The sequence below is a fragment of the Choloepus didactylus genome, chromosome 27, assembly GCF_015220235.1.
Source record: "Choloepus didactylus isolate mChoDid1 chromosome 27, mChoDid1.pri, whole genome shotgun sequence".
NCBI lineage: Eukaryota > Metazoa > Chordata > Mammalia > Pilosa > Megalonychidae > Choloepus > Choloepus didactylus.
This window is the reverse complement of record NC_051333.1, coordinates 10,843,578-10,866,833: the sequence shown is the minus strand read 5'-3', so window position 1 is coordinate 10,866,833 and position 23,256 is coordinate 10,843,578. Positions and strand designations below refer to the sequence as shown.

At 50.0% G+C, this 23,256-nt stretch overlaps 3 protein-coding genes across 10 annotated transcripts in view; 1 reads left to right on the top strand and 2 right to left on the bottom strand.

Moving 5' to 3' along the window:
• Positions 1–1,548, bottom strand: part of PPP1R13L (protein phosphatase 1 regulatory subunit 13 like) — a 15,850-nt gene extending 14,302 nt beyond the window's left edge. The window contains exon 1 of one of the 4 annotated variants that reach the window (XM_037819747.1): positions 1,504–1,548. Coding sequence is in view for 1 of the 4 variants with exons in the window: in XM_037819744.1 (XP_037675672.1) it covers positions 124–341 (218 nt within the window). In the remaining 3 variants the exon portion in view is untranslated. Of the gene's footprint in view, positions 1–123; positions 529–1,503 lie in introns of those variants that run through there. The other 3 variants (XM_037819748.1, XM_037819744.1, XM_037819746.1) reach the window with 3 other exon arrangements.
• POLR1G (RNA polymerase I subunit G) lies at positions 1,424–4,264 on the top strand. The gene is made up of 3 exons (XM_037819749.1): positions 1,424–1,924; positions 2,287–2,428; positions 2,597–4,264. The coding sequence occupies exons 1-3, from the start codon at positions 1,903–1,905 to the stop codon at positions 4,002–4,004; spliced, it is 1,572 nt and encodes a 523-aa protein (XP_037675677.1). The 5' UTR covers positions 1,424–1,902; the 3' UTR covers positions 4,005–4,264.
• Positions 4,117–23,256, bottom strand: ERCC1 (ERCC excision repair 1, endonuclease non-catalytic subunit). 5 transcript variants are annotated; one of them, XM_037819750.1, is made up of 10 exons: positions 23,156–23,256; positions 22,530–22,641; positions 21,431–21,646; positions 11,718–11,821; positions 10,938–11,037; positions 9,856–9,932; positions 6,007–6,106; positions 4,848–4,919; positions 4,552–4,620; positions 4,117–4,223 (listed from the first exon to the last, which is right to left on the bottom strand). In XM_037819750.1, exons 2-10 carry the CDS (start codon positions 22,632–22,634, stop codon positions 4,173–4,175), a joined length of 894 nt encoding a protein of 297 aa, XP_037675678.1. In that variant the 5' UTR covers positions 22,635–22,641; positions 23,156–23,256; the 3' UTR covers positions 4,117–4,172. The 5 variants fall into 5 exon arrangements, with proteins under 5 accessions (XP_037675678.1, XP_037675679.1, XP_037675680.1 ...); XM_037819751.1 differs by lacking the exon at positions 23,156–23,256 and adding an exon at positions 22,948–22,985; XM_037819752.1 differs by lacking the exon at positions 23,156–23,256 and adding an exon at positions 22,732–22,808 and having other exon boundaries at positions 22,530–22,686.

Here is a 23,256-nt window from a genome sequence, read left to right as displayed (position 1 = left end):
CCCAGGCGTCTGCGCACCCCCGATTCCGCCCCGGGACCCAGCGTCCAAGTCCCCTCCCAGCCCTTCCAGGGACTCGGAAATCTGGCTCCTCCCGGCCGGTGGACCCCAGGGGGTGGGACTCACGGATCCGAGGAAGTTCCTGGCACCGGGGGGCTTCCTCCGGCTCCGGCTCCTGCTGCGGGGAGCGGAGGACGGGGCGGGGCGGGAGCAGGGAACAGGTTAGACGACGTGACTCGGGCGGGAGGGAGGCGGGCCCGGGAGAGGAGGGGGAGCCGGGGTCTCCTCGAGCACCTTGGGACTTGTAGTCCCTGAGGAGCAGGACGCAGAAGGAGACGTTCCATTTGGATTCAGCAGGAGTCCACTTCACAGACAGGAAGGGCGAAGCCCAGAGGCTGAGAACCACCTGGCCAGGGAGGCTACAGGGGCAGAGCCAAGAGTCCTACTTCCCTGAGGCTGCAGGAGGCAGACTCCAAAATCCCTGTCCCACCCCTCCAGGCTCAGTTTTCCAGAGTGAAGATTTGGACGCCACCAAAAGGGTGGAAAATTGGAGTCTGGGGGAGATTCACATGCTCCGCCTCTAAGACTAGAAGAAGGCCTCGCTAAGTCAATGTCCTCTCCGGTCGCTGAGTCGCAATGTCCCCGTCGGTAAAAAAGGCGGGTTGAATCTCCCAGCAACGGCACCTGAAGTCCGAAACTGGGACTACAACACCCAGCAGCTGCCGCGGCCGACGTAGGCGCGCCCCGCCTCGGACCCTGGGAGTTGTAGTCCTGTAGCCCGCAGGGGCGGCGCCCGCGTGTCTCGCCCACGCACGGGCACTGTCTGAAGATCCCCGGAGGAAAGAGCGCTTCCCCTTCCCCAAGCCGTCCTTCGTTCTGAGAAGCCGCTCCCGCCCTGGAGAGGGGGGCACCCCAATTCTGGAGAAGGATGAGAAATCTCGGCAGAGGGGGCGGGGAGCGGAGCTGACACACCGGCCAGGAATGCGGTCAGGTCACCCAGTCTAGACGCTGTCCCGCGGCTCCACCCTCCACCCCAGGCGATACGGTCCCCGTGCAAAGGGGCGTGGACGCGTCCCCCCAAATCCGCGCCCACGTGGCGCTGTTTACACGGGCCCGGGTCAGGGTTTCTATCGCTCTCCCTTCCCCAAAGCCGATGGAAATTTTCCCACGCACGAGATTAAATGTTCGGGGGTATCTGGCATCACATTTGATCCACGGCCCCGCCCCTCAGCCCTCTCCGCCCCACGCGTGTCCAGTTCCCGGATCCCGGGCCCCGCCCCCTGGACCCCAGGCCCCGCCCCTTGGCTCTTCGTCTCGGAGCTTTTCCCGCTTCCCAGGAGTGCGAAGCACCACCCCTGGCTGGTACTTCACTCCCTTGGGAGGGATTACCCCCATTCCTCCATTTTTACTACCTTTTCCACTCGAGTTCTGAATATCCAAGGCATTTGGGCCTCCCCAGAAGGGACTGTAAACTGCAAGCACAGACCCGCTAACCAGGACCCTTACCTTTCTCTTTCAGAATTCAGACCAATCGGTCTTCCTGTCTCTTTAAGAGTTGGGTCTTATCAGTGTGGCTGCCCCTTTAAGGCGACGTTGGGCCAAGTCATGTCTGAGAGACTGGTGGGGGAGATCCGCCGTGCTCGGGCTCCCGGCGAGCAGCGAAGCAGCTGTTTTCGGGAGTGGATTTTCGGGAAAAGTTGTCTTTCTAAGTTTTCTCCTCTCCACAAGTGGAAAAATTTCCCTCAGCTTTGCTCACAGGGCGAGCAGGCTTGCTAGGCACTCCCCCCGCGCGGCCTCTCCACATGGGCGCTCCCGGATGAGGCCCCACCCCTTCGGTTCCACGTGGTCGGCGGCGGGGCCCCAGCGACTTTGGCAGCCGGGTCTGTGTGCGGAGTGGGTCCTGGCATGGCGGGGGCCGAATCCGGCGGTGAGCGGCTGCGGGGCGGGCCGATTGGATGCGGAGACTGGACCGGAGGGAGGAGAGAGGGGTCCCCGGGAGAGTTCGGGCGGAGAAAGGCCATTGCTGGAGACAGGACCGGCGGAGAGGGTTTTATTTCCCAAGAGTGTGGAGATTTGGACGGAGACAATCTTGGGGGCAGTACAGGAGGCGAGAAGGGCGCCCCTGTGGTTGGATCGGTAAAGATAGGGGCGCCCGGGCGGCTGGCAGGCAGAGAAGGGAGACCAGGTGAGGGGATGCGGTCGCTCAAAAAAGTTGAGACCAGTGGTCCAAAAGGAACCCCGGAGGATTGAACCGGCGGGAAAGTGCCAACAGACCCCCTTCTCCCGCAGGTGCTGCTCGGTTTTCTTGTCCCCCGAACTTTGCCGCCACACCCCCCGCCTCAGAGCCCCCACGTTTCTCCTTGGAGGCGCTGACGGGCCCAGATACGGAGTTGTGGCTCATCCGGGCTCCTGCGGACTTCGATCCAGACTGGTGAGTGGGGTGCCCACATCACCTCCCCGGAATACTCCCCACCCTAGTGGCTGAACTCGGAGCAGATTTAGTGGTGTCTTCCTGAAGGACCCCAAAATGCTACTTCTCAGTACCTCCCTGTCCCACCTAAAGAATCTGACCAAACCTCTCCCCACTTTCTCTCCTCAGCCTCAATGGCCGCCTGGTGCCTCTCTCTGGCTCCCATATTGTGAAGGGCAAGTTGGCAGGCAAGCGGCACCGCTACCGGGTCCTCAGCAGCAGCCGCTCCCAGGCTGGAGAAGCAACACTGCTGGCCCCCTCAGCCGAAGCCGGAGGTGGACTGACCTGTGCCCCCACTGCCCAGGGAAGCCTAAGAATCTTTGAGGATCCCCAAGAATCCCTGGCAGGGACTCCTCTGCAGCCCATTCCAGCCAGCCCCCCACCACAGATCCCCCTGGGCCTGAGGCCTCGATTCTGTGCCTTTGGAGGCAGCCCACCAGTCACAGGGCCTGGGTCACCCTTGTCACTGAAGACACTGACCTTGGGGAAGAGGGAAAAAAAGAGACAGGTGCCAGAGGCCTCAGTCCCTCAGGAGGCAGTGAATGGGCATGGGGTCCTAGAGGTGGACACAGCTTTGGTGTCCCCAGAGATGAGTGTGGGGAAGAAAAAGAAGAAGAAAAAGCAGCAGCTGCAAGAACTGGAGGTGATGGAACCGGTGGTGACCGAGCCCACAGCTGAGATGTCGGAGCTTCTGAGAGTGCAGTTCCCATCCACTACCAAGAAGAGGAAGAAGCCCAAAAAGACAGAAATGGTCGAGCCAGAAATGGGAATGCTGGAGCCAGAAGAAAAGATGGTGGAGCTGGGACTTGTGGTTAAAAGTGAGCCTCTGGAAGAGTCAGTCCTGTCCCCCACCAAGAAGAGGAAAAGGCAAAAGGAGGGCACAGAAGGGATTGAACCAGTGGAGCAGACGATAGTTGAGTCTCAGCTGCAGGTAAAGGAGGAACCACAGGATGAAGCCATCCCACTGCCCTCTGTGAAGAAGAGGAAAAAAGAAAAGGGGTACAAAGTGATAATGGAGCCAGAGATGAAACCTGTAGCGCTTCATGGGGAGGTGACAGACCCTGAACAGCCAGACGAAGTAGAGCCTCAGACCCAGGCAGCTCTGGCAGCCACCAAGAAGAGCAGGAAGAAAGAAAAGCGGCAAAAAGCAACAATGGAGCCAGGGACGGAGGAGGTAAGGCCACCAGAAGAGGTGATGGAGCCTCAGCTGCCAGGTGATACTGAGCCACAGGCAGCTCCGGCATCCACCAAGAAGAGGAAGAAAGAAAGAGGACACAACATGACGGAGCCAGGGACTGAGATGATTTCCCCACGAGGGGAGATGATGGAGCCTGAGGTGCAAGACGAGGGTAAGCTTGAGGCTGAGGCAGCGCCAGCATCCACCAAGAAGAGGAAGAGGCGGGACCAGGAAAGCAAGGTTCCAGAGACGGCACCCCAGGAAGAGATGCCAGAGCCACTGCTGAGTCTGGAGCTGGTGGACGTGGCCACAGCAGGACAGAAGAAGAAGTGGAAGAAGTTGCAGCAGGATCCTTTATAATTTCCTCCCGGGAAATCGACAGCTGCAAAGAAGAGCTTAAAGTGGCCAGTGGGCGTCAGAAGGTGAGAGCCAGAGGAAGCACCCTCTCCCAAGGGTCACACTCAGCAGGAGCTTGGACTGGGAAAATGCTTTATTATTAAGCATGGGCCTCCTTGGCAGCTGGGGTCATCAGGGTGATTTCAAGAAGGGCTCGTGTAGGACATCAAACAGCCTCCGGGCCTGGGCGGGAGGGAGAAAGAAATGAGCAAGCAGTCATTAAATGAGCCATTTGTTTGGTAGATCTGGATAGTGGGCTTTTGGTTCTTTTTTCTCCCAACCTGGAGGGGATCCTGGGGGAACGGAGAGGAAATAGTCCAGTCTAGAATCTATCCTGCACTGGCTGTGAGGTTGGATGGGTCCCCACCTCCTCCTCCTGGCCTCAGTTTCCCCTACCTTTAGGAGGGGCACTGTGGGCCTTCTGGAACCTTAGAACTTTGGAACATGAAGTCCTGTTGATCTGGGGTCCCCTTCTGCCTTTGACCCCTCAAGTCCATCCCAGAGCTCTTACCTTCTGGGGCCCCAGGCCCGGGCACAAGGCCAGATCTTCCCGTGACGCTGCTATGAGCTGTTCCAGAGACTGAGGAAGGTGGAAGCGAGGGGTCAGGGCAGGTGAGTGTAAAACCCCCACCCTGCCCCAGCAGATCAGGGGGCCTAACGTATTCCTGGGAGGAGGTGAGGCCTGTGGGAGGGCAGGTGAGGCTAGGGGGGTGGCGGGCTGGGCAGGACCGAACAAGGACGGTGTGGGGCGTCCTTAGAAAGGCAAGAGAGTGAAAAAGCCTCCAGGGCAGGGGAGTCACTCCTTACCCCAAAAGTGGCCAGGAGGGTCTGACTGTCTGTTTTGTTGACCGACTTGACGGTGGTCAGACATTCGGTTACCTGGAAGGGGAGGGAGAGGGAGGCAAATTGGGAGAAGTCAGGAAAGCAAAGCAGAGCCCTCCTAGGAGAGCATGCAGGAGGTGCTCAATAAATGTGTGTTTTGTTTTGTTTTGTTTACCAGTTAAAAGAACATCTCAGGGTGATCCCTAACTAGAAAATAAATGGTATTTATCCAAAGTTGCTGGAGCAGGGGATGGCTATAGGCTCTGGAGTCCAACCTGGCTCCAACACCAGGCCCCAGTACTCACTCTCTATGACCCGCTGGGCAAGGGAGTGGCCTCTGTGGGCCTCCATTTTCCGGCAAATGGGGACCCTAAAAGTACCTTCCTTAAGGGCAGCAGTGGCCATCCAGTGGGGTGCAGCTGAGAGCACCACCAGCACACAGGGGTGACCCAGTTCAAACCCTTCCTCCCTTGTTGCATGGGGGGTTCCAGAGTAACCCCCCAAGGGGGCAGCTGTGGTTGTTGAGCTGATGGGCTCAGCACAAAGCAAGAGCTTCAGACGCAGGAGCTGGTGATACATGGCCCTTGTGGCTCCAGCCTGTTATCTTGTCCCAGAAGAAGCCCCAGGAAGGACATAAAGGGCACCATCAGCCATCACTGGAGTCCGGATTCAACCGTTCACTCAGCAAACACTCCCCGAGTGTGTGGTGGGGACTGAGACAGTCCCGGCCCTACCCTCCCAAAGCTCCCAGTTGGCAGGGGAGGCAGACCTGCCGCTGACAAGTGGTGATCCAGAGTGCAGGGTTGTGGGAACCCACCAGGGTCACCTGAACAGCCTGGAGATCAAAGAGGGCTTCCTGGAGGAGGGGGCATTAGTGCTGAGAGGCAGAAGGAATGAAACAAGCAAATGCTTGGAGGAGCCAGGACAGGGTGGGAAGCTGGGGCTTTCCCTGAGGGCACTGGGGAGCCATGGAAGGGTTCAGAGCAGGGGAGGGCAGGGTCAGGTTTGTGCTTAGAAAGACCTCTCTGACAGGGATGGTGTCTGCCAGATGAATGAACAGGACTTGAGATCAAAACTGAAGCCCAGCCCCAGGGGGCCCTTGTGGGGGTGTGAGACACCTGGGGGGGCGGTGGGACAGCCTCACCCGAGAGACGAAGTCCTGCTCCAGCTTCTCCATCAGGAGGTCTGCCGGCTTCTGCTCATATGCCTTGTAGGTCTCCAGGTACCTCCCGGCCTCTTCAGGGCTGGGACAAGAGGGCACTTGGGTCAGCCGGGGTGGGAGGGGGTGTCACGGTTCAGACTAGTTTCATTACAATAGGAATAACTGCCAGCACTAAAAGGTCCAGGCTCTAACGTATAGAAAAATGAGAGTCCTCAGTGCCCCCAAAATGCCTTCTGGTGGTGACCCCTGCTGAGCTGATCTGTACAATCTTTTCCGGCCAAGGGTCAGAGCTTGGGAGCCTGGCCAGGTGGGTTCACCTGGGTGACTGAGCAAGGGATTTTACCTCTGGCCTCAGTTTCCTCATGTGTAAAGTGGGATGAAGGATAGAACATTCAGGTTAAATGAGTCAACATTTGGGAAATGCTCAAAACCCTAGTGGCACTTAGAAGCTTTGTTTAAAAAAAAAAAAGTCAGCTATTCTGGAAGGGAATTCAGCAAATGGAATATTTACCCTGTGTGTGAGAGGGAGGAAAACCAAAAACCTGTTTATTTTCCAAGGACAGGAAGATAACTGGGTGAAGCTTCATATTCAGGTTCCTATCATCAAGAAATATGAGCTTGTAAAGGTTTCTAACATAGCACCTTTTTAAAAGAAAAGCTGCAGGTGCTAACTGCTAAATTTTTTATAACTCACACAATTTAAAAAGCAGTAATTTTCATATTAAGCACTGTTTTTTTAACTTTATTTTGAAATCATTTCAAACTTAAGATAGTTGCAAAAATTAAAACGCCATACAGAGAACTCCAACATATCCCCACACCCCCCAGATATCCAGATCCAATTTTAACATTTCACCACCTTTGCTATATCAATCTGTCTGTCGTCTATCTATCACTGGTTTTTGACATGTAATTAACTTTCAAAAACATTGGAAACAACAAAATCATAAAAAGGGCCTATATATATGTGAACCACAGTAACTCAAGTTTATTAGCCCCAGGAAAATTCTGGCCTTTTTTCTCTTTGGAACTGAAAAACAGTGAGTTATGTCAAAGTAAATAAAGTATTTGTCTTGAGGCATTTTCTCAGCCTTCAAAATCTAGCAAGTAAGCAGTTTGTCGATTAAATGTTGATTTATATTCTTGAAAGTAACATTCATTCTCCCAATTATGATTTTTTTCCCCATAAGAAAGGCTTTGTTGCTTTCCACTCACAGCAGCTGGTAGTAATATTATGAATATATTCCGGATACACAAGTCAGCATTTTTTTATGTCTGGTTCTACACTTGCTTTTTTTCTACTTTCTGATACAGTCAGGACATCTTTCCACAGCAGCAGCCAGAGCTCCACCTCATTTATCTATTGGCTACAAAATACTCCATGGTGGGGATGTAAAGACACAGAATATCCCTCACCCACGTGAAGGCCAGGCAGAGTGCTAATCCCTCCATGCCCAGGAGCTTCTAGACTCCCCCGAGAGATCCTGTAGGGCAGGCATTATTTTCAGACCATTATATGGAAGGGGAAACTGAGACCAGGCAGTTTGAGATCTTGCCCGAGATTGCAAAGACCTGGCAAGGATGAGAACCAGCAGCCAGAGCTGGTCTGTCTGGCCCAGCCCTTACCTGTAATACCACACCATGCTACTCTCCACAAAATAGAGCAATTTTCCCACTTGCTTTTGTTTTAATGTACAGCTAATATATAAATGTATTCTTTAAATTATCCAGGCAGTATAAAGGCACATGCCCCTAGGGAGGGCACAAAATTACAAAAGCATTTCCCTTTGGCCTAAAGAACCCACTCCTGAGGTTCTGTCCTGCAGATAAACCTAGGCAGACGTGAGAAAAAACCTAGGTACGCAGTGTTGGGCAAAAGACTGGAAATTACCCAGTGTACACCCATGGGGGCAGCTGACCTCATCTACCTGTGTGATGGAATACTACGCAGCAGTGAAAAAGAATGAGGCCACGTTCCATACCGCCGTGGAAAACAGCTCCAGACACACGACATGAAAAAGCAAGGTGCAGAATGGGGCAGATAGAACACTGACTACTGACAACTAAGATGTATTCACACCTGCTGGGAATTTATATCAATGTATATCAACTGGAAGGAAACCAAGAAACCTACAACAGTCACTACTTGTAAGGGGTGAGAAATGGAGTTGAAGGCAAGGGGTGGTAGGGAGATTTCCCATTGCTTTGGCTTTTTCAAGTGTACAAACCTATCACCCGTCCTTTAACAAAAGAAAGTTTAACCATTAAATATGCAGGAGAAAAATTAAAACTGCAGAGAAGCAAAGCCTTCCTCCCCCGACTCCCTGTTCCTTCCCCTGAGTTCAATTTTGTCCTGTGTCTGGAACCTTCGTGCTTTCCTTCTGTTCACGTACACCCATACATATTCATAAACATCTCATTTTTCTTTTAAATATAGATAAAAACATGACACTGTCTGTTTGGTTCCACAGCTTGTCCGCTGCTTCACACACTAGCCATCCCTGTGTAGAATCCATCTTGACTTTTTCGCCAAATTAACGGTAAAAAATGGCACCTCGTTTTTAAAACCTACTTTTTTCCTGATAACTTGTACAGTTGGTAATTTTTTTCATGGGTTTTTAGCGACTTGCATTTCTGTGAATTGCCTGTTAGAGAACTCAGACCTTTTATATAGGAACTTTGTATTTTCTGCATGATTTTTCTGTTTTTCTATAAATCTACAACTTCTCTAATAAAAAAAGAAAAATTTTTAAGGGGAAAAAAAAAGAATCTTAGACTTTTAAAAAATTGGGTTGTCTTTTTCTTGTTGACTTGTAAGAGGCTCTTTACATTTAAATACATGTATAAATTTAAATAAAATGGTATTTAAATAAATGTATATATTTAAATATTTAAAGTACATAAATATATAAATTAGGGATCATAACACTTTCTTATATAAATATCGAGTATTTTTGTTTTTTAGTTTAGCACTTGTGTTTTAATTTTGCTTACAGTATTTCTTACATCTAAATGTTTTAAAATTTTAATTTTCTCAAATCAGTCAAACTTTTCCTTCTGGGTTTTGAATATTGCTTTGGAAGCCCCTTCCTACCCCAGGGGGAATAAAAATAAAAATTAAAAATTAAAAATATTCCCCCATAAACTGTAACCCATAACATTCTTTGAAATTACCTATATAACTACTTATTAAATCACCTTCCTGCATATATGTTATATTTCACAATAAAGGAAATAACTGAAATTGTGGAACTGTAACCTACAACATTCTTTGAAATTTGCTCTCTACTTGTTAAATCGTACTTTGAAAGCTATCATTGTTCTGTATATATGCTATTTTTCACAATAAAAAATGTAAAACTATATATATATATATATATATATATATATATATATATATATAATCCCCTATAATGTTTAATGTAACACTTTCCTTGGAGTTTTGCCTTTTTATGTTTAAAGCTATAATTCCTCATGATTTAATTTAGTTTGTGGCATGAGGGAGGGATGGATTGTTTTTCTAAATGGAGAGCCAATCTAAATGGTCTTTAGTAACATAGACATGGAATTAAATACTCAGCCAGATTTTAGGTCTAACTCGTAAGTACCTTGTGCAGTCCTGGGCATCTGTTCTACAACCCCAGCTTTGGTGCCTACGGCCCTACCAGGAAAAGATTAAGGTCCCCATTTTGCATTTGAGGAAACTGAGGCGCAGAGGGAGGCAGTGCCAGGACCAGGCTCACCCAGGGCGTTCATGGAAGTGGGGGTGATGGGGTCGTGATGGAGCCTGAACCCGGAGCAGGGGGGCTGGGGGTGGGCCCGTGATCTCACCTCCAGGCAAGCACCAGGGTGCAGTCGGCCAGGATGCACATCTTGGCCAGCTCCTTGAGGGCCTGCTGAGGATCTTTCTGGAGAAAGAAGAAAATCAGAATTAGAAACCTGGGAGAGGGCAAGGAAGTTAGAGCCTCTTACTCAACCCACATTCTCTGAGTCCCTACTGGGGCAGCGCTGGGGACACAGCGGTGACCGAGACAGCCCTAACCCGGCCATCCCGGGGCCCCCAATCCAGCGGGGGACACAGATCCACCCCCAGACAGTGATGACCCAGAGAAGCAGGGATGGAATGGGAGAGCCAGGAGACCAGGAGATGCCAGGCTGGGTAGTCAGGGAGGGCTTCCTGGACCTGAATGAGGAGGAGGAGTGACAGGGGCAAAGGAGAACAGAAACAGGAATCCTAGACATAAGGAACAGCATGTGCAAAGGATGGTAGGGGAAAGGGGGCTTGAGGAATTGCAATTCACTCGACGGGATGAAAGAGGAAATGAAAAGTGAGCGCATGGAAGATCAGAGACCAGCCTGGAGGGTTGGGTGGGGCTGGGTCACTCAGGGCCTCACGGGCCATGGTGGGGAGGGGAGCTTTTTCCTGAGGGTACTAGGAAGCCACAGAAGGGTTTTGAGAAGGGGAGGGATGGTTCAGATTGGCACTTCAGGAGGATCCCCGGGCTGCTGTGAGGACAGGAGGGATGGAGGCTAAAGGTTATGAGATCAGGGAGGAGGCTGGGCAGGGACCTAGGCAGGAGAGAAAGGGGCCTGGATGGGGCCTGAGGCCCTGGGGAGGAATGAAGAAACAGATTCAAGGGATATTTAGGGGGCAGAGGGATGGAGTTACTTGAAGGGGGTGTGGGGAAGGAGGAAAGGGATAATTTTACCCTCCCACCCCCTTGCCAGCACAGGGTGTCTTGGTGACCTGTGTCAGCCTTAGGTGTGAAAAGTGAGGGTTTCTCCCCGAGGTTCTAACTCGCATTTCTCCTTGGAAACAACCAGATGGTAAGATCCCCAGTCCATTCTGCTCCCAGCACTCCCCATTTCGCAGATGGGGACGGTGAGGCCGGCTGGGGCCGACCCCTGCTCACCACGTCCACCTGGACGAGCAGGACCCGCAGGGCGAAGTTCTTCCCCAGGCTCTGCAGCCGCCCGTGGATGTAGTCTGGGTGGAGGTTGTGGTAGCGGAGGCTGGAGGGGGCAAGGGGCGGGAGTTACGGGGAGGCTCCCGGAGACCCTGGAAGCCCCCTTCCACCCTCACTGGACGCCGGCAGCCACAAGCCTAGCACGGGCCCCAGCCTTGTGGGACCTGAGCTTCAGACGGTCAGGTGACTTGCCCATGTCACCTCCCAGGAAGTGGCACAGCGGGGATCTGAACCCGGGGCCGCCTGGCTCTGGTGCCCCAGAAGGTCGGACCCCCGGGTTCTTCATTGCACTGACCCCCCGGCCTCCTCCTCTCTCAGACCCAGGAGTCTGGACCCCCAGCTCTTGTCGCTATGGGCACCTCCAGCCAAGGCCCCCTTCCTCCCACACGGGGTCACACCTAGGCCCAGAGCCTCCTCCCTGGTCCCATAACCTTCAGCCTCCATCCCTCCTGTCCTCACAGCAGCCCCGGGGATCTTCCTGAAGTGCCAATCTGACATCATCCCTCCGCTGCTCAAAACCCTTCCATGGCTCCCCAGTACCCTCAGGAGAAAGCTCCCCTCCCCAGCATGACCCGTGAGGCCCTGAGTGACCCAGCCCCACCCAACCCTCCAGACCTCCAGGAGGTCTCCCATCAAATGGCCCAGAACACGGAGCACAGTTCTCCCAGATTCCCCCAGGCCTCGTGGGGTGCCCTTGCGAGAGGGCGGCAGCCCCTCAGCACTCACCTGAGGAAGAGGGCACAGGTGCCCTGGCCCAGCACGTAGTCGGGCAGCACGTCACCGAATTCCCAGGGCACGTTGCGCACGAACTTCAGCACGGGGTTGCCCCTCTGGGGAGGGGATGGGAGGGCAGAGGTCGCCGGCAGGGATGACCCCTGGGCCACCACCAGAGCCCGCCCCCCCGCATCTAACCGACACCTCCCCCTCCCCACCCTGCGCCGGGGTCTCCTCCGGCTCCTGGCTTCCTCTTGCCAGCCTCCTCCTCCTCCTCAGCCTGGAATGTCCGGGTCCTAGACTGTCTGCCTCCCCTCCAGCCCCAGGGTTTTCCAAAGCACCCCTGGGGATGTTTCCAGCCCAGCCCCTCTCCCCCATCTGTGTGTCCTGTGGGCCACCTCCCCCAGATGTCCCCCAGGTGCCTCACACTCACTGCGTCCATAATGACCTCAGAGTTGCCCCCCCCACACCTGCTCCTCCTCCCGCACCCATCTCAGGGACAGTCCCAGGTGGGACTGGAAGTTTCCTTCTCCCCTTCCTGCCGCAGGTGGGAATTCTACCTTCTAAATACCCCTCACAGTGTGTCTCCTCCTCCACTGTGAAGGCCATCCCTGGTCTTCCCCCTTGCAGCTAAAGGAACCTTCCTAAAGCACAAGCCTGTCCCTCCCCTCCTCTAAACCCTGCCATGGCTCCCCAGTGCCCTCAGGAGGAAGCCCACCCTCCTCACTGTGGCCTGTGAGACCCTCTAGAGTCCCGGGCCTGCTCAGCAGGCTCCTCTCTCCCAATTCCCCCTCCCATTCTACCCTGAACTTACCCTGAGCCCAACACTGAGATTCTGTGAGCAACTCAAGCTCTCATCTATTCAGTGAATATTTACTGAGCACCCACTGTGTGTCCAAGAGCTGGGGAGACGGAGGAGACCAAGTCAAAGATCCCTTTCTCCATGGGGAACACAGATATTAGACCAAATAATGTTAATGATGAATGCCTAATTACCAAGTGAGATGGGATTCAGGTCCAGTGACGGGGTGGCCCCTGCTCTGGGGGCCGTGGCGGGGCATGGGGTGGTCAGAGGAGCTGAGGCAGGAAGGGTCTGGGGGTCCAAAGGCCCCTCCGGCTCTGGGCTATCTAAGCTGAGGAACCCGGAGTCAAGGAAGGGCTTTGAACAAGGGAAGGACAGGTCCTGGTTTTAATTTTTAAGATTGCTCTGTCTGTTCCACTAGGGTGGCTATGATAAAAAGATGGACGATAATAAGTGCTGGGGAGGATGTGGCGAGATGGGAACCCTCATACACTGCTGGTGGGAATGTCAAATGGAGCAGCCACTTAAACAGCCGGGCAGCTCCTCGAATGGCTAAACACAGTTACCACCCGGCCCAGCAAGCCCACCCCTAGGAATTCCCATGAGAAAAATGAAAAGCTATGTGTACACAAAAACCTGTATGTGAATATTCATAATACCAACAAGTGGGAACAATCCAAATCTCCATCAGTTGATGAACGGATAAATAAAATATGGCCACACCTGCAGAGGGGATATTCTTCAGACATAAAGAGAATAAAGCACTGCTACATGCTGCAACACGGACGAACCTTGGAAACATGATGCTAAGTGAGAGACACCAGGGACAAAAGGCCACACAGTGTACGATTCCATTTATATGAGATGTCCAAAGTACCGAAAACTATATGTAGAGAAAGTAGGTTGGTTGCCAGGGGCTGGCGTGGGGGTGATTAGAGGTGACGGCTAAAGGGTGTGGCGTTTCTTTTTTGGGGTGATGAAAAGGTACTAAAATTGACTGTGGTGATGAGTGCACAACTTTGTGAATACACTAAAAACCACCAAATTGTACACCTTAAATAGGCAAACTGTATGGTATGTGAATTATAACTCAATAAAGCTGTTATTAAAAAGGGAGACAAAGATTAGTTTGTAGGAGACAGGTTAGAGGGGGAAAGACTGATGGCGAGACCAGGGCTGAGGCTGGGGCCGGGGCCCGGCAGGGAGGAAGGAAGCACGAAGGAAGGATGAGAAGGATGGGGGACGGGGCTTGAGGACTGATAAGGCAGGGAGGTGAGGAAGGGGGAGGCAGATTAAAGCCTAAGTACTACGTGGGGGGGGGGGGGAATCCCATCAAACGACAACAAGTCGCCATCCTTAAAGGCCCGGGGGTGGGAGAGGCTTCTGCAGCCAGGCTCAGCCCACCTCCTCTGCTGGGAACCAGGCAGGTGACTGCACCTGTCTTTGCCTCAGTTTCCTCATCTGTAATATGGGGAGAATAAGTGCTGTCCTCCTAAAGCACTGAGAATATTGGCTGATGCATAGTAAGTGGTCAATTAGAAATAATTGTAACAGTTATTATTAATGTTATTATGATTCTTCACTCCAGAGTCCTGTCCCACCTCCTGTGGGCTCTCACAAGAGCTGAAGATCCGCCATTTGGTGGTGATAAAAATTATAATAACTAATACTTATATAGAACTTTATACCATACACTATCCTAACACTGTACCCATATTGACGACGAGGTTGGAGCTATTACTGTCCCTTTACAGTTGGGGAAACCGAGGCCCAGAGAGGTTAAGTCACTTGCCTCAGGTCACACAGCTAGAAAGTAGCAGAGCTGGGATTTGAACTTGCTTCTTGCCCTTCATGACAGAACCCAGCCTCTCTTCAATGATAATGTGCCAGCATCCGGTGAGGGCCCGGGGAGTCAGGCCCTGACATACCTCGTGAAGGGGCTCTTCAATAATCCTCATTCGACAGACAAGGAAACTGAGGCTCAGAGAGATGAACCTATTTACCTAGAACAAGCACGCAGAGAAGCTTCCCAAAGGGGGTTCCCCAGTTTTGGTTGTGGGGCACCTGAATTCCTGGGGCCCTTGTCAACTAAGCCCCTATTCTGGGGGCCAAGTGCCGATATTACACACCCATTTTACAGACAGCTTAGCCAAGGCTCACACCAGTGAAGTCTGGTCCCAGGTGAGTAAGATGGCTGAAACGGAGGTCCAGACCAGGTCTGCAAAGCCCCTGCTCCTAACTGGGAAGCCGGGACACCAATCCTCTCTCCACCTTCCGACCAAGGTGGGGGTGGGCTTCCAGAAGGAGCCCCAGGTGGGCATACACATGACCTTCTGTTGTCATCAGCCCTGGGCAGTTCACATAGCTACAAACTGCACAAACAGGAGCGCCTCGGGGGTTCATGAAGCAGCCCCACAGGCAGACAGTTGTGTGACTGGCACTCCCCCTGGGCTGGGAGCCCTGTGACAAAGAGACAGGCAGCCCCTGATAGCTGGGAGCTGGCCTGGCACTCCCAGCCAGGCCATGGAGTTTCTGTTAAACATAAACATCAACACTCCACATGGTTACTCTGTGATAGATAGAGAGAAAAACCAGATCCTTCTGGAATCACCTCTGACAGTAGACAAAAAACAAGAACGCTGTGCAAACCATAAAAATGCCCAAACATTCCCCTCTCCTGGCCATGACAGACTGAATCATGTCTCCCACCAAGACAGGTTCAAGTCCTAACCCAGTCCTGTGGGCATGAGTTCATTTGTAAATTGAATCTTTGAAGATCCTATTACGATGAGGCCGATACAGTCAGGGTCGCCTGGGCAGTGAGGGCCGTTCTCAGTGAAAGAGAATAATTGTGAGTTGGAGCGACACCCTAAAGCAACTCCTAATGTTCACAATACTGGGAAGCAGAATCAAATTTAAAAGAAAATGAAGAGGAGCTAAGCTGACAGCATAGAGAGGAGTAGAAGCTAGTTAGTCCCCCTGGAACAACTAATAAACAACAGGAAAAACTAGTAAATAACCTGGAATAACTGCAGGGGGACAAACGTGACTGTCCACTCATCACCCACCAACCTGAATTGGGAGGAATGCCTGAGATCGCAGCATAAAATCTGTAAGTAAAGACTTCGGATCCAAGCCAAGGGCCGAGAGCCCCTCCCTCATGGTGCTAGAGAACAGAACTCTCCAAACAAGCAAGTGTACCTCAGCCCAGCTCCAACTGGGGTTTTAATGTTAACCGCTCAATACAGACTGCAAATCCCCAACAAGCAGACAGAGGCTTTTGGTGATGACTGACCTTGGAGAGTCAGGGGACATATGTGTCTTGGGACAGGGAGCCCAAAGGATTGGGTGCCATCTCTAGCTGATGGGTGAATCTGGGGACCGAAGATTGACCCTGAAAAGGGGCTTTCTGTCCCCTTCTCTCTCTGTCAACCTGGGCAGCTCAGTGGAGAAAGCCTCAGCTGTTTTTAGCTCACAGTGCTCTGCAGCAGAGAAAGCCTCAGCCTTTTTAAACTTGCAGCTCTGTGACCCAGACAAGGGTGGAGATAGCAGAGTCAGAGAAACAAAGTATCTATTTATATGCAAATGACCTCTCTCTAGGGGGCATATCTTCCCAAGAGAAAAGAGGTGGGGTCCAGCTCTACTAACTGCCTTCCATTCAGAACCAGACCCCAGAGCCTGGGGGAAAACAGCCACGGGCCACACCTCCTTACACCAGTCTGGAGTGACAGGCTGACAGGCACCACCTGCTGGGCAGAAAAGCACAGAGTGTGTCAATCCTCTAAGACACACCATCAGGGAAACCAGATACTGAATATTTCCTCCTTCTGGGACCTAAGCCTGCTGTCATCTGGGAAAACCTGAATGAGGGGCTAAGGAGGTCAGATGCCTGGACAACAGAAAACTACAACCTACACTAAGAAAAACAAAGTTACAGCCCAGTCAAAGGAACAAACTTACACTTAACTGAGATACAGGAATTTAAATAACTAATGCTAAATCAATTTAAAAAGTTTGGGAAGATATGGCAAAAGAGATAAAGGCTATAAAGAAAACACTGGGCATACATAAGGCAGAAATCAAAAGTTCAAAAAAACAACCGGCAAAATCTATGGAAATGAAAGGCACAACACAAGAGATGAAAGACACAATGGAAACATACAACAGCAGATCTCAAGAGGCAGAAGAAAACACTTAGGAACTGAAGAATAAGGCATCTGAAAGCCTACACACAAAAGAACAGACAGGAAAAAAAAATGGAAAAATATGAGCAACGTCTCTTGGAACTTCAGGACAAAATGAAATACAAGAATGTACATATCATTGATGTCCAGAAGGAGAAGAGAAGGGAAAAGGGGAAGAAGCAATAATAGAGGAAATAATCAATGAAAATTTCCCATCTCTTATGAAAGATATAAAATTACAGATCCAAGAAGCGCAGTGTACTCTAAACAGAATAGATCTGAATAGGTCTACGCCCAGACACTTAATAATCAGATTATCAAACATCAAAGATAAAGAGAGAATCCTGAAAGCAGCAAGAGAAAAGCAATCCATCATCTACAAAGGAAGCTTGATAAGACTATGTGCGGATTTCTCAGTAGAAACCATGGAGGCAAGAAGGAAGTGGTGTGATATATTTAAGATACTGAAAAGAGAAAAATTGCCAATCAAGAATCCTATATCCAGTAAAACTGTCCTTCAAATATGAGGGAGAGTTCAAAATATTCTCTGACAAACAGACAATGAGAGTTTGTGAACAAGATACCTGCACTACAGGAAATACTTAAGAGAGCACTGCAGATAGATACAAAAAGACAGGAGTGAGAGGTTTGGAACACAATTTTGGGTGATGGTAGCACAGCAATGTAAGTACACTGAACAAAGATAATTATGAATATGGTTGAAAGAGGAAGGTTAGGACCATGTGGGACACCAGAAGAAAAGAGGAAAGATAAAGACTGGGACTGTATAACTCAGTGAAACCTAGCGTGTTCAACAATTGTGATAAAATGTACAAATATGTTTTTTCATGAGGGAGAACAAACAAATGTCAACCTTGCAATGTGTTAAAAATAGGGAGGTATTGGGGGAAAAATACAATCAACGTAAACTAGAGACTATAATTAACAGAACCATTGTATTATGCTTCCTTTAATGTAACAAAAGCAATATATCAAGGTAAATGCAGATAAGAGGGGGGGATAGGGGAGGAGTGTGAGACTCTTGGCATTGGTGGTGTCTGACTCTTTATTCTACTTTGATCTAAGGTTATCTTTCCTTTTGCTGCTTCCTAGCTGTCATGTTTTTTGTTTGTTTGTTTGTTTTTTCTCTCTTTCTTTTTTCTTTTTCTTTTGCCTGTCTACCTTCTTTGACTTCTCCTCTTGCTTTGTGGAAGAAATGGAGATGTCCTTATATAGATAGTGGTGAGGGTGGTGAACACATAAATATGTGACTACACAGGGAACCATCGATTGTCTACTTAGGAAGGAATGTATGGCATGTGAACAAAACCATCTTGAAAAAAAAATGTTGACGAAAACTTGAGGGCAATAAACTGAGTGAAATAAGCCAGACACATAAGGACAATTATTGCAGGGTCTCACTGATAGGAACTAATTATAATATGTAAACTCATAGACATGGAATATAAGTTACCAAGATATAGAATGAGGCTAAAGAATGGTGAGCGGTTGCTTAGTATGAGCAGAATGATCAACTAAGATGAACTTAAATGTTTGGAAATGAACAGAGGTGTTGGTAGCACATTATGAGAATAACTAACAGTGCTGAATGGTGCATGAATGTGGTGGAAAGGGTAAGCTCAGAGTCATGTATGTCACCAGAAGGAAAGTTGGAGGTTAAAAGATGGGAATGTATAAAACAGTGAATTTTGTGGTGACAATGTCCAAGATTAACTGTACAAATATTAGAAATCTCTTTCATGAACCAGAACAAATGTATGACACTACAAGTAGAAGTTAATAATAGAGAGGCATATAGGAAAAAAATATATACCTATTGCAAACTACATTCTACAGTTAGTAGTATTTCAACGTTCTTTCATAAACAGTAACAAATGTACTATACCAATACTATGAGTCAACAATGGAGGTGGGGTGGTTAGGGATATGGGAAGATTTGAGTTTCCTTTTCGTTTTGTTTGTTTGTTTGTTTGTTTTTTGTCTTTATTTCTTTTCTGGAGTAATGAAAATGTCCTAAAAATTGAACAAAAACTAACTGGTGACAGATGCACAGCTGTATGATGGCACCGGGGGAAACTGATTGTACACTTTGGATCTTTGGATAACTGTATGGTTTGTGAACAATCACAATAAAAAAATAAATAAAAATAGGATGAGGCCAAACTGAATGCAGTCTAACTGGACCCCTTATGAGCAAGGGAAATTTGATCATGGAAGTACAGACCACACAGGGAGAGACAGACGGACACAGGAGGCAAGGATTGATCGCCAGCAAGTCACCAGCAGAACACCGCAGCCTTTGGAGATGGCAGGGCCTGCCAAGACCTTGATTTTGGACTCCAACCTCCAAACTGTGAGCCAATAAATTCCTGTTGTTTACGCCAACCAGTCTGTGGTCTTTGCTTCCAGCAGCCCTGGCCAACTAAAATGCTGGCTAATACAAGTGACTGCTACTTCTTTACCAATTACAGCTTGTGCCTCACTTTGTATCTCCCGCCTTCTAGATAAATATTTATTAAGATGTTCAATCCTAGGCTGGCCCTTGCTTCCCAAGAGCATCCAATCCAGAGCCAGGCTCCCAAATGCCCCTAACACAAACCCTAATTCTATAACAAGTCCTTTCTTATACCTTTTAATGAGATAATCATGGTCCCTGCTGGTGTGCATTCTCCTTTGCTGTGTGTAATGAGTCAATAAACCCTACTTGGTTCAGTACAGGGATGTTCTGGTGGACTCTGGTGGGAGAGCACTGTCCCTCGTGAGGGGACAGCAGTATAGGGCCTAATGTAATGATGTAATTATACAGAAATTAATGGCTAATATCTCTTGAGAGCTTTCCAATGCAGGTTGGTTCTAATGCACACACACATTCACTCTGTGAGTCTCAAAACAGGGTTCCAGAATCAGCAGCAGCAGCAGCATGGAACCTGTTACAAATACAAATTCTTAGGCCCTACCCCAGACCTACTGAATCAGAAACGCTGGGGGTGGGACGCAGCAATCTGGGTTTTTGTTATTGTTGTTATTATTTTTGTGTGTGTGCAATCTGGGTTTTAACAAGCCCTCCTGTGATGCCCGCATAAGTTTAAGAACTACTGATTTGACTCACTTAAATATTCACAGTGAGACTAGAAGATGGGTGCCATTATCTTTTTTTATACCAGCTTTACTGAGATATAGTTACAAACCAGACAATTCACCCAGGAAAGTACACAGTTCAAGGGGTTTTAGTATATTCAGAGTTGTCCATCCATCACCACAATCAATTTTAAAAGATTTTCATCACCCCCAAAAAAGAAACCCATACTCTTTAGTTGCCACCCCCATTCCCCCTAATCCTTACACCTCCAGCCCCAGGCAAACACTAATCTACTTTCTATTTCTGTAGATTTACCTATTCTGAACATTTTAAACATATAGTATAGATGGAATCATACAATATGTGGTCTTTTGTGACTGGCTTCTTTCACTCAGCTTAGTATCTTCAAGCTTCATCCTTGTGGTAGCATGTATTGCTACTTCATTCCTTTTTTTTTTTTTAATTTCTTATGATTTTTTTAAATTGTAGAATATGACAAATATACATAAAAGTGATAGCTTTTCAAATGCAATTTAACAAATATAGAGCAAATTTCAAAGAATATTATAGGATACAATTCCACAGTTTCAGTTATTTCCTTATTATGAAACATAACTTATATACAAAAAGGTAGTATCTTTCAAAGAATGATTTAACAAGTAGATACACAGGAACTCTTCCTTCCTTTTTATGGCTGAATAACATTCCATTGTATGGACAGACCATATTTCATTTATCCATATCAGTTAATAGACGTGGGCGTTGTTACTTTTTGGCTGTTATGAATAATGCTGCTATGAACATTTGCCTACAAGTTTTTGGGTGGACATAGGTTTCCAGTCCTCTTGGGTATCTTCCTAGGAGTAGAACTGCTGGGTCATACGGTAATGCTGTTTATCATTCTGAGGAAACATCAGACTGTTTTCCTAAGTGGTTGCACCATTTTACATTCCCATCAGCAGTGTGTGAAGCTTCCAATTTCTCTACTTCCTTGCCAACACTTATTATTATCTGCCTTTTTAATTCTGGCCCTCCTGGTGGGTGTGAAGTGGTATCTCAGGGAGGCTTTGATTTGCATTTCCTTGAAGAGTAGTGATGCTGAGCTGCTTGGTGCCTATTACTATATTTGTATATTGCCTCCTTCTCCTACTAGGACACCAGCTCCATCAGCAGCAGAGACATTCTCTGTTTCCCTTTCATCACTCTATCCCCAGAACCTAGAATAGCACCAGGCACACTCTGCAAATATTTGGGGACTAAATACCTGGGTAAATCCCCATTTAAAGATGATCAAACCAAGGCACCAATGGGTTAAGAGTGCCTTGCCTGAGATCACACAGCTACCGTGTGTCCGAGCAGCGAGTCAAACTCAGGCCTGCGCAAAATAAACAGGTTTTAAATGAAAGAACAAACCCAAGGACAGGAAATGTAGCAGCACAAACAGTCACACACATACACACACACACACATATCCCAAGAATATTCAGGGCACCCTTAACCCCTGCACAGTTGTTGAATGAATGAATGAATGAATGAATGGCTATAACTCGGGCCTCCTCCCACCGACCACCAGAGCCATCCCTATAAACAGTGTTTCCTGCCAGAATCCTCAAAGCCCGCCTTCTTCATCCCCCCTCACCTGTCGGGGGCTCACGATGATGCTGTTAGATTTTGCCCCTGTTTTGGGGGCCTGGTTGGGGGTTCCTCCTGCCGGGGGGTCTAGTCCCACGGGGCACGCAGCTCCGGCCCCTCCTGGAGGCCCCAAGATGACGTATTCGGCATAGGTCTGAGGGGCCCCCTGGGCTGAGGTCTCCTTGGTGGGAAGGCTCTGTGTGGATCTGAATAAGGGCTTGGCCTGTGGGGAGAGGGGGTTTATAGGGGACCAGGGAGGGGGCATGTGAGCCCCCAGTGATTCCCTCACCCCCACTCTGGGTCAGCCCACTCTCCACACTCCTTCTGTCCCCACACACAGCATGAGGGATTCCGTTAGAACTAAGTCAGTTCACATCCCCCCCTCTTCTCAGAGCCTTCCATGGTTCCCACCTCAGAGCAAAACCCACAGAGCTCTAGAAAGATCTGTCCTTGCCCCCTTGATCAGAGATCTAACCACCTTCCACTTCACCCCCATTGGCCTTCTTGCTGTTCTCAAACTTGTCAAGCACGGTCCAACCTCAGAGTCTTTGCATTGGCTGTTCCCTCTTCCCCTAGCTGTCCACAGGGCTCACTCTCTCACTTCTTTCCTATCTCCACCAAATCACCTCCCTTGACTCCCCTATAAAAGTAGCTCCTCTGCACCATTACACTCTTTAGCCTATTTCATTTTTCTTCTTTGCATATGGGTAGCTGCCAAGCCTCAGCTCCAGCCGACTGATTTCCTTTGGGATCAGTGTTGCCAGATCCTTCAATTTACCAAAAGATACAAGAAGTAGAGACCTTCTTTTGTTTTGTTTTTAATTGCAAAACCTTCCAATTCTTAAACATCAGCAACTAATCCTTGTCTTAAAAAACAACACCTAGCTGGCCACGGACCTCCTAGGAGTCAGTTCGCGACCTCTGCCTTGGTTAGCCCTTCCTTAGAACCACACTGCCATTTCCCAAATGGGGAAACTGAGACCTGCAGAGGGCAAAGGACTGTTTTCCCAAGGCGACCCAGGCCGCAACATCCCCCAACACACATTGTGGCCCCTTGCCTCCCAGTGTGTCCCCCTTCCCGCAGCGGTCCCATTTTCTCGTCCTACCCCGACAGGAGGGACCTCATCCTCGTCCACCGGTATGATGAATTTTTTCCTTTTGGGCGGCTCTGCGGGCTGCGGCATCCCCTCCCCGTCCTTCCCAGGGTCCATCTGGGGGCTGAAAAGGAAGACGTGCAAGCAGGAGCGAGTGACATCTGCGTCTGCCTTCCCATCACCCAGCAGGAACCCCTATTCATAGCAGTTCCCCCTCCCCCCAAAAATCCCAAAGTTCCATAGCTTCAAGTCCTACACACACAGCGCCCCAGGTTCTATAAAACCCCGGCCACCCCGTTCGAGCCTCCACCTTCTGTTCGCCCCGCCCCTCAAGGCCCCTCAAGTTCCATTAGCCCCGCCCCCCAAGGAACGCCACTTTCCGTTCGCCCCGCCCCTCAAAGCCTCTACGATCTATTCTCCCCGCCCCTACCCTACGCCCGCGTTCCGTCCTCCAGGTCCCTCACATTCCAGTCGCCCGCCCCCAGCGCGCCCCACCTGGACGCCCTCCGCACGCCCGGTTTCGTTCGTCTCTCAGGCAGTGCTACGATTGGCTTCCGCTGCCGCCAATCGCCTCCCCCCGACTCCACCTCCCGCCCCACTGGCCTCAGCCTCGCGGTCTCAGCACCGCAGGGACTCACCTCCTCGCTCCCGGGCCGCGAGGAAAAGAGCGGAGGGGGATCGAGACGTCTCACCGCCCGCGCGGCCAGCGCGGCCCGCGCGTCACCGCACTTCCGGCCTC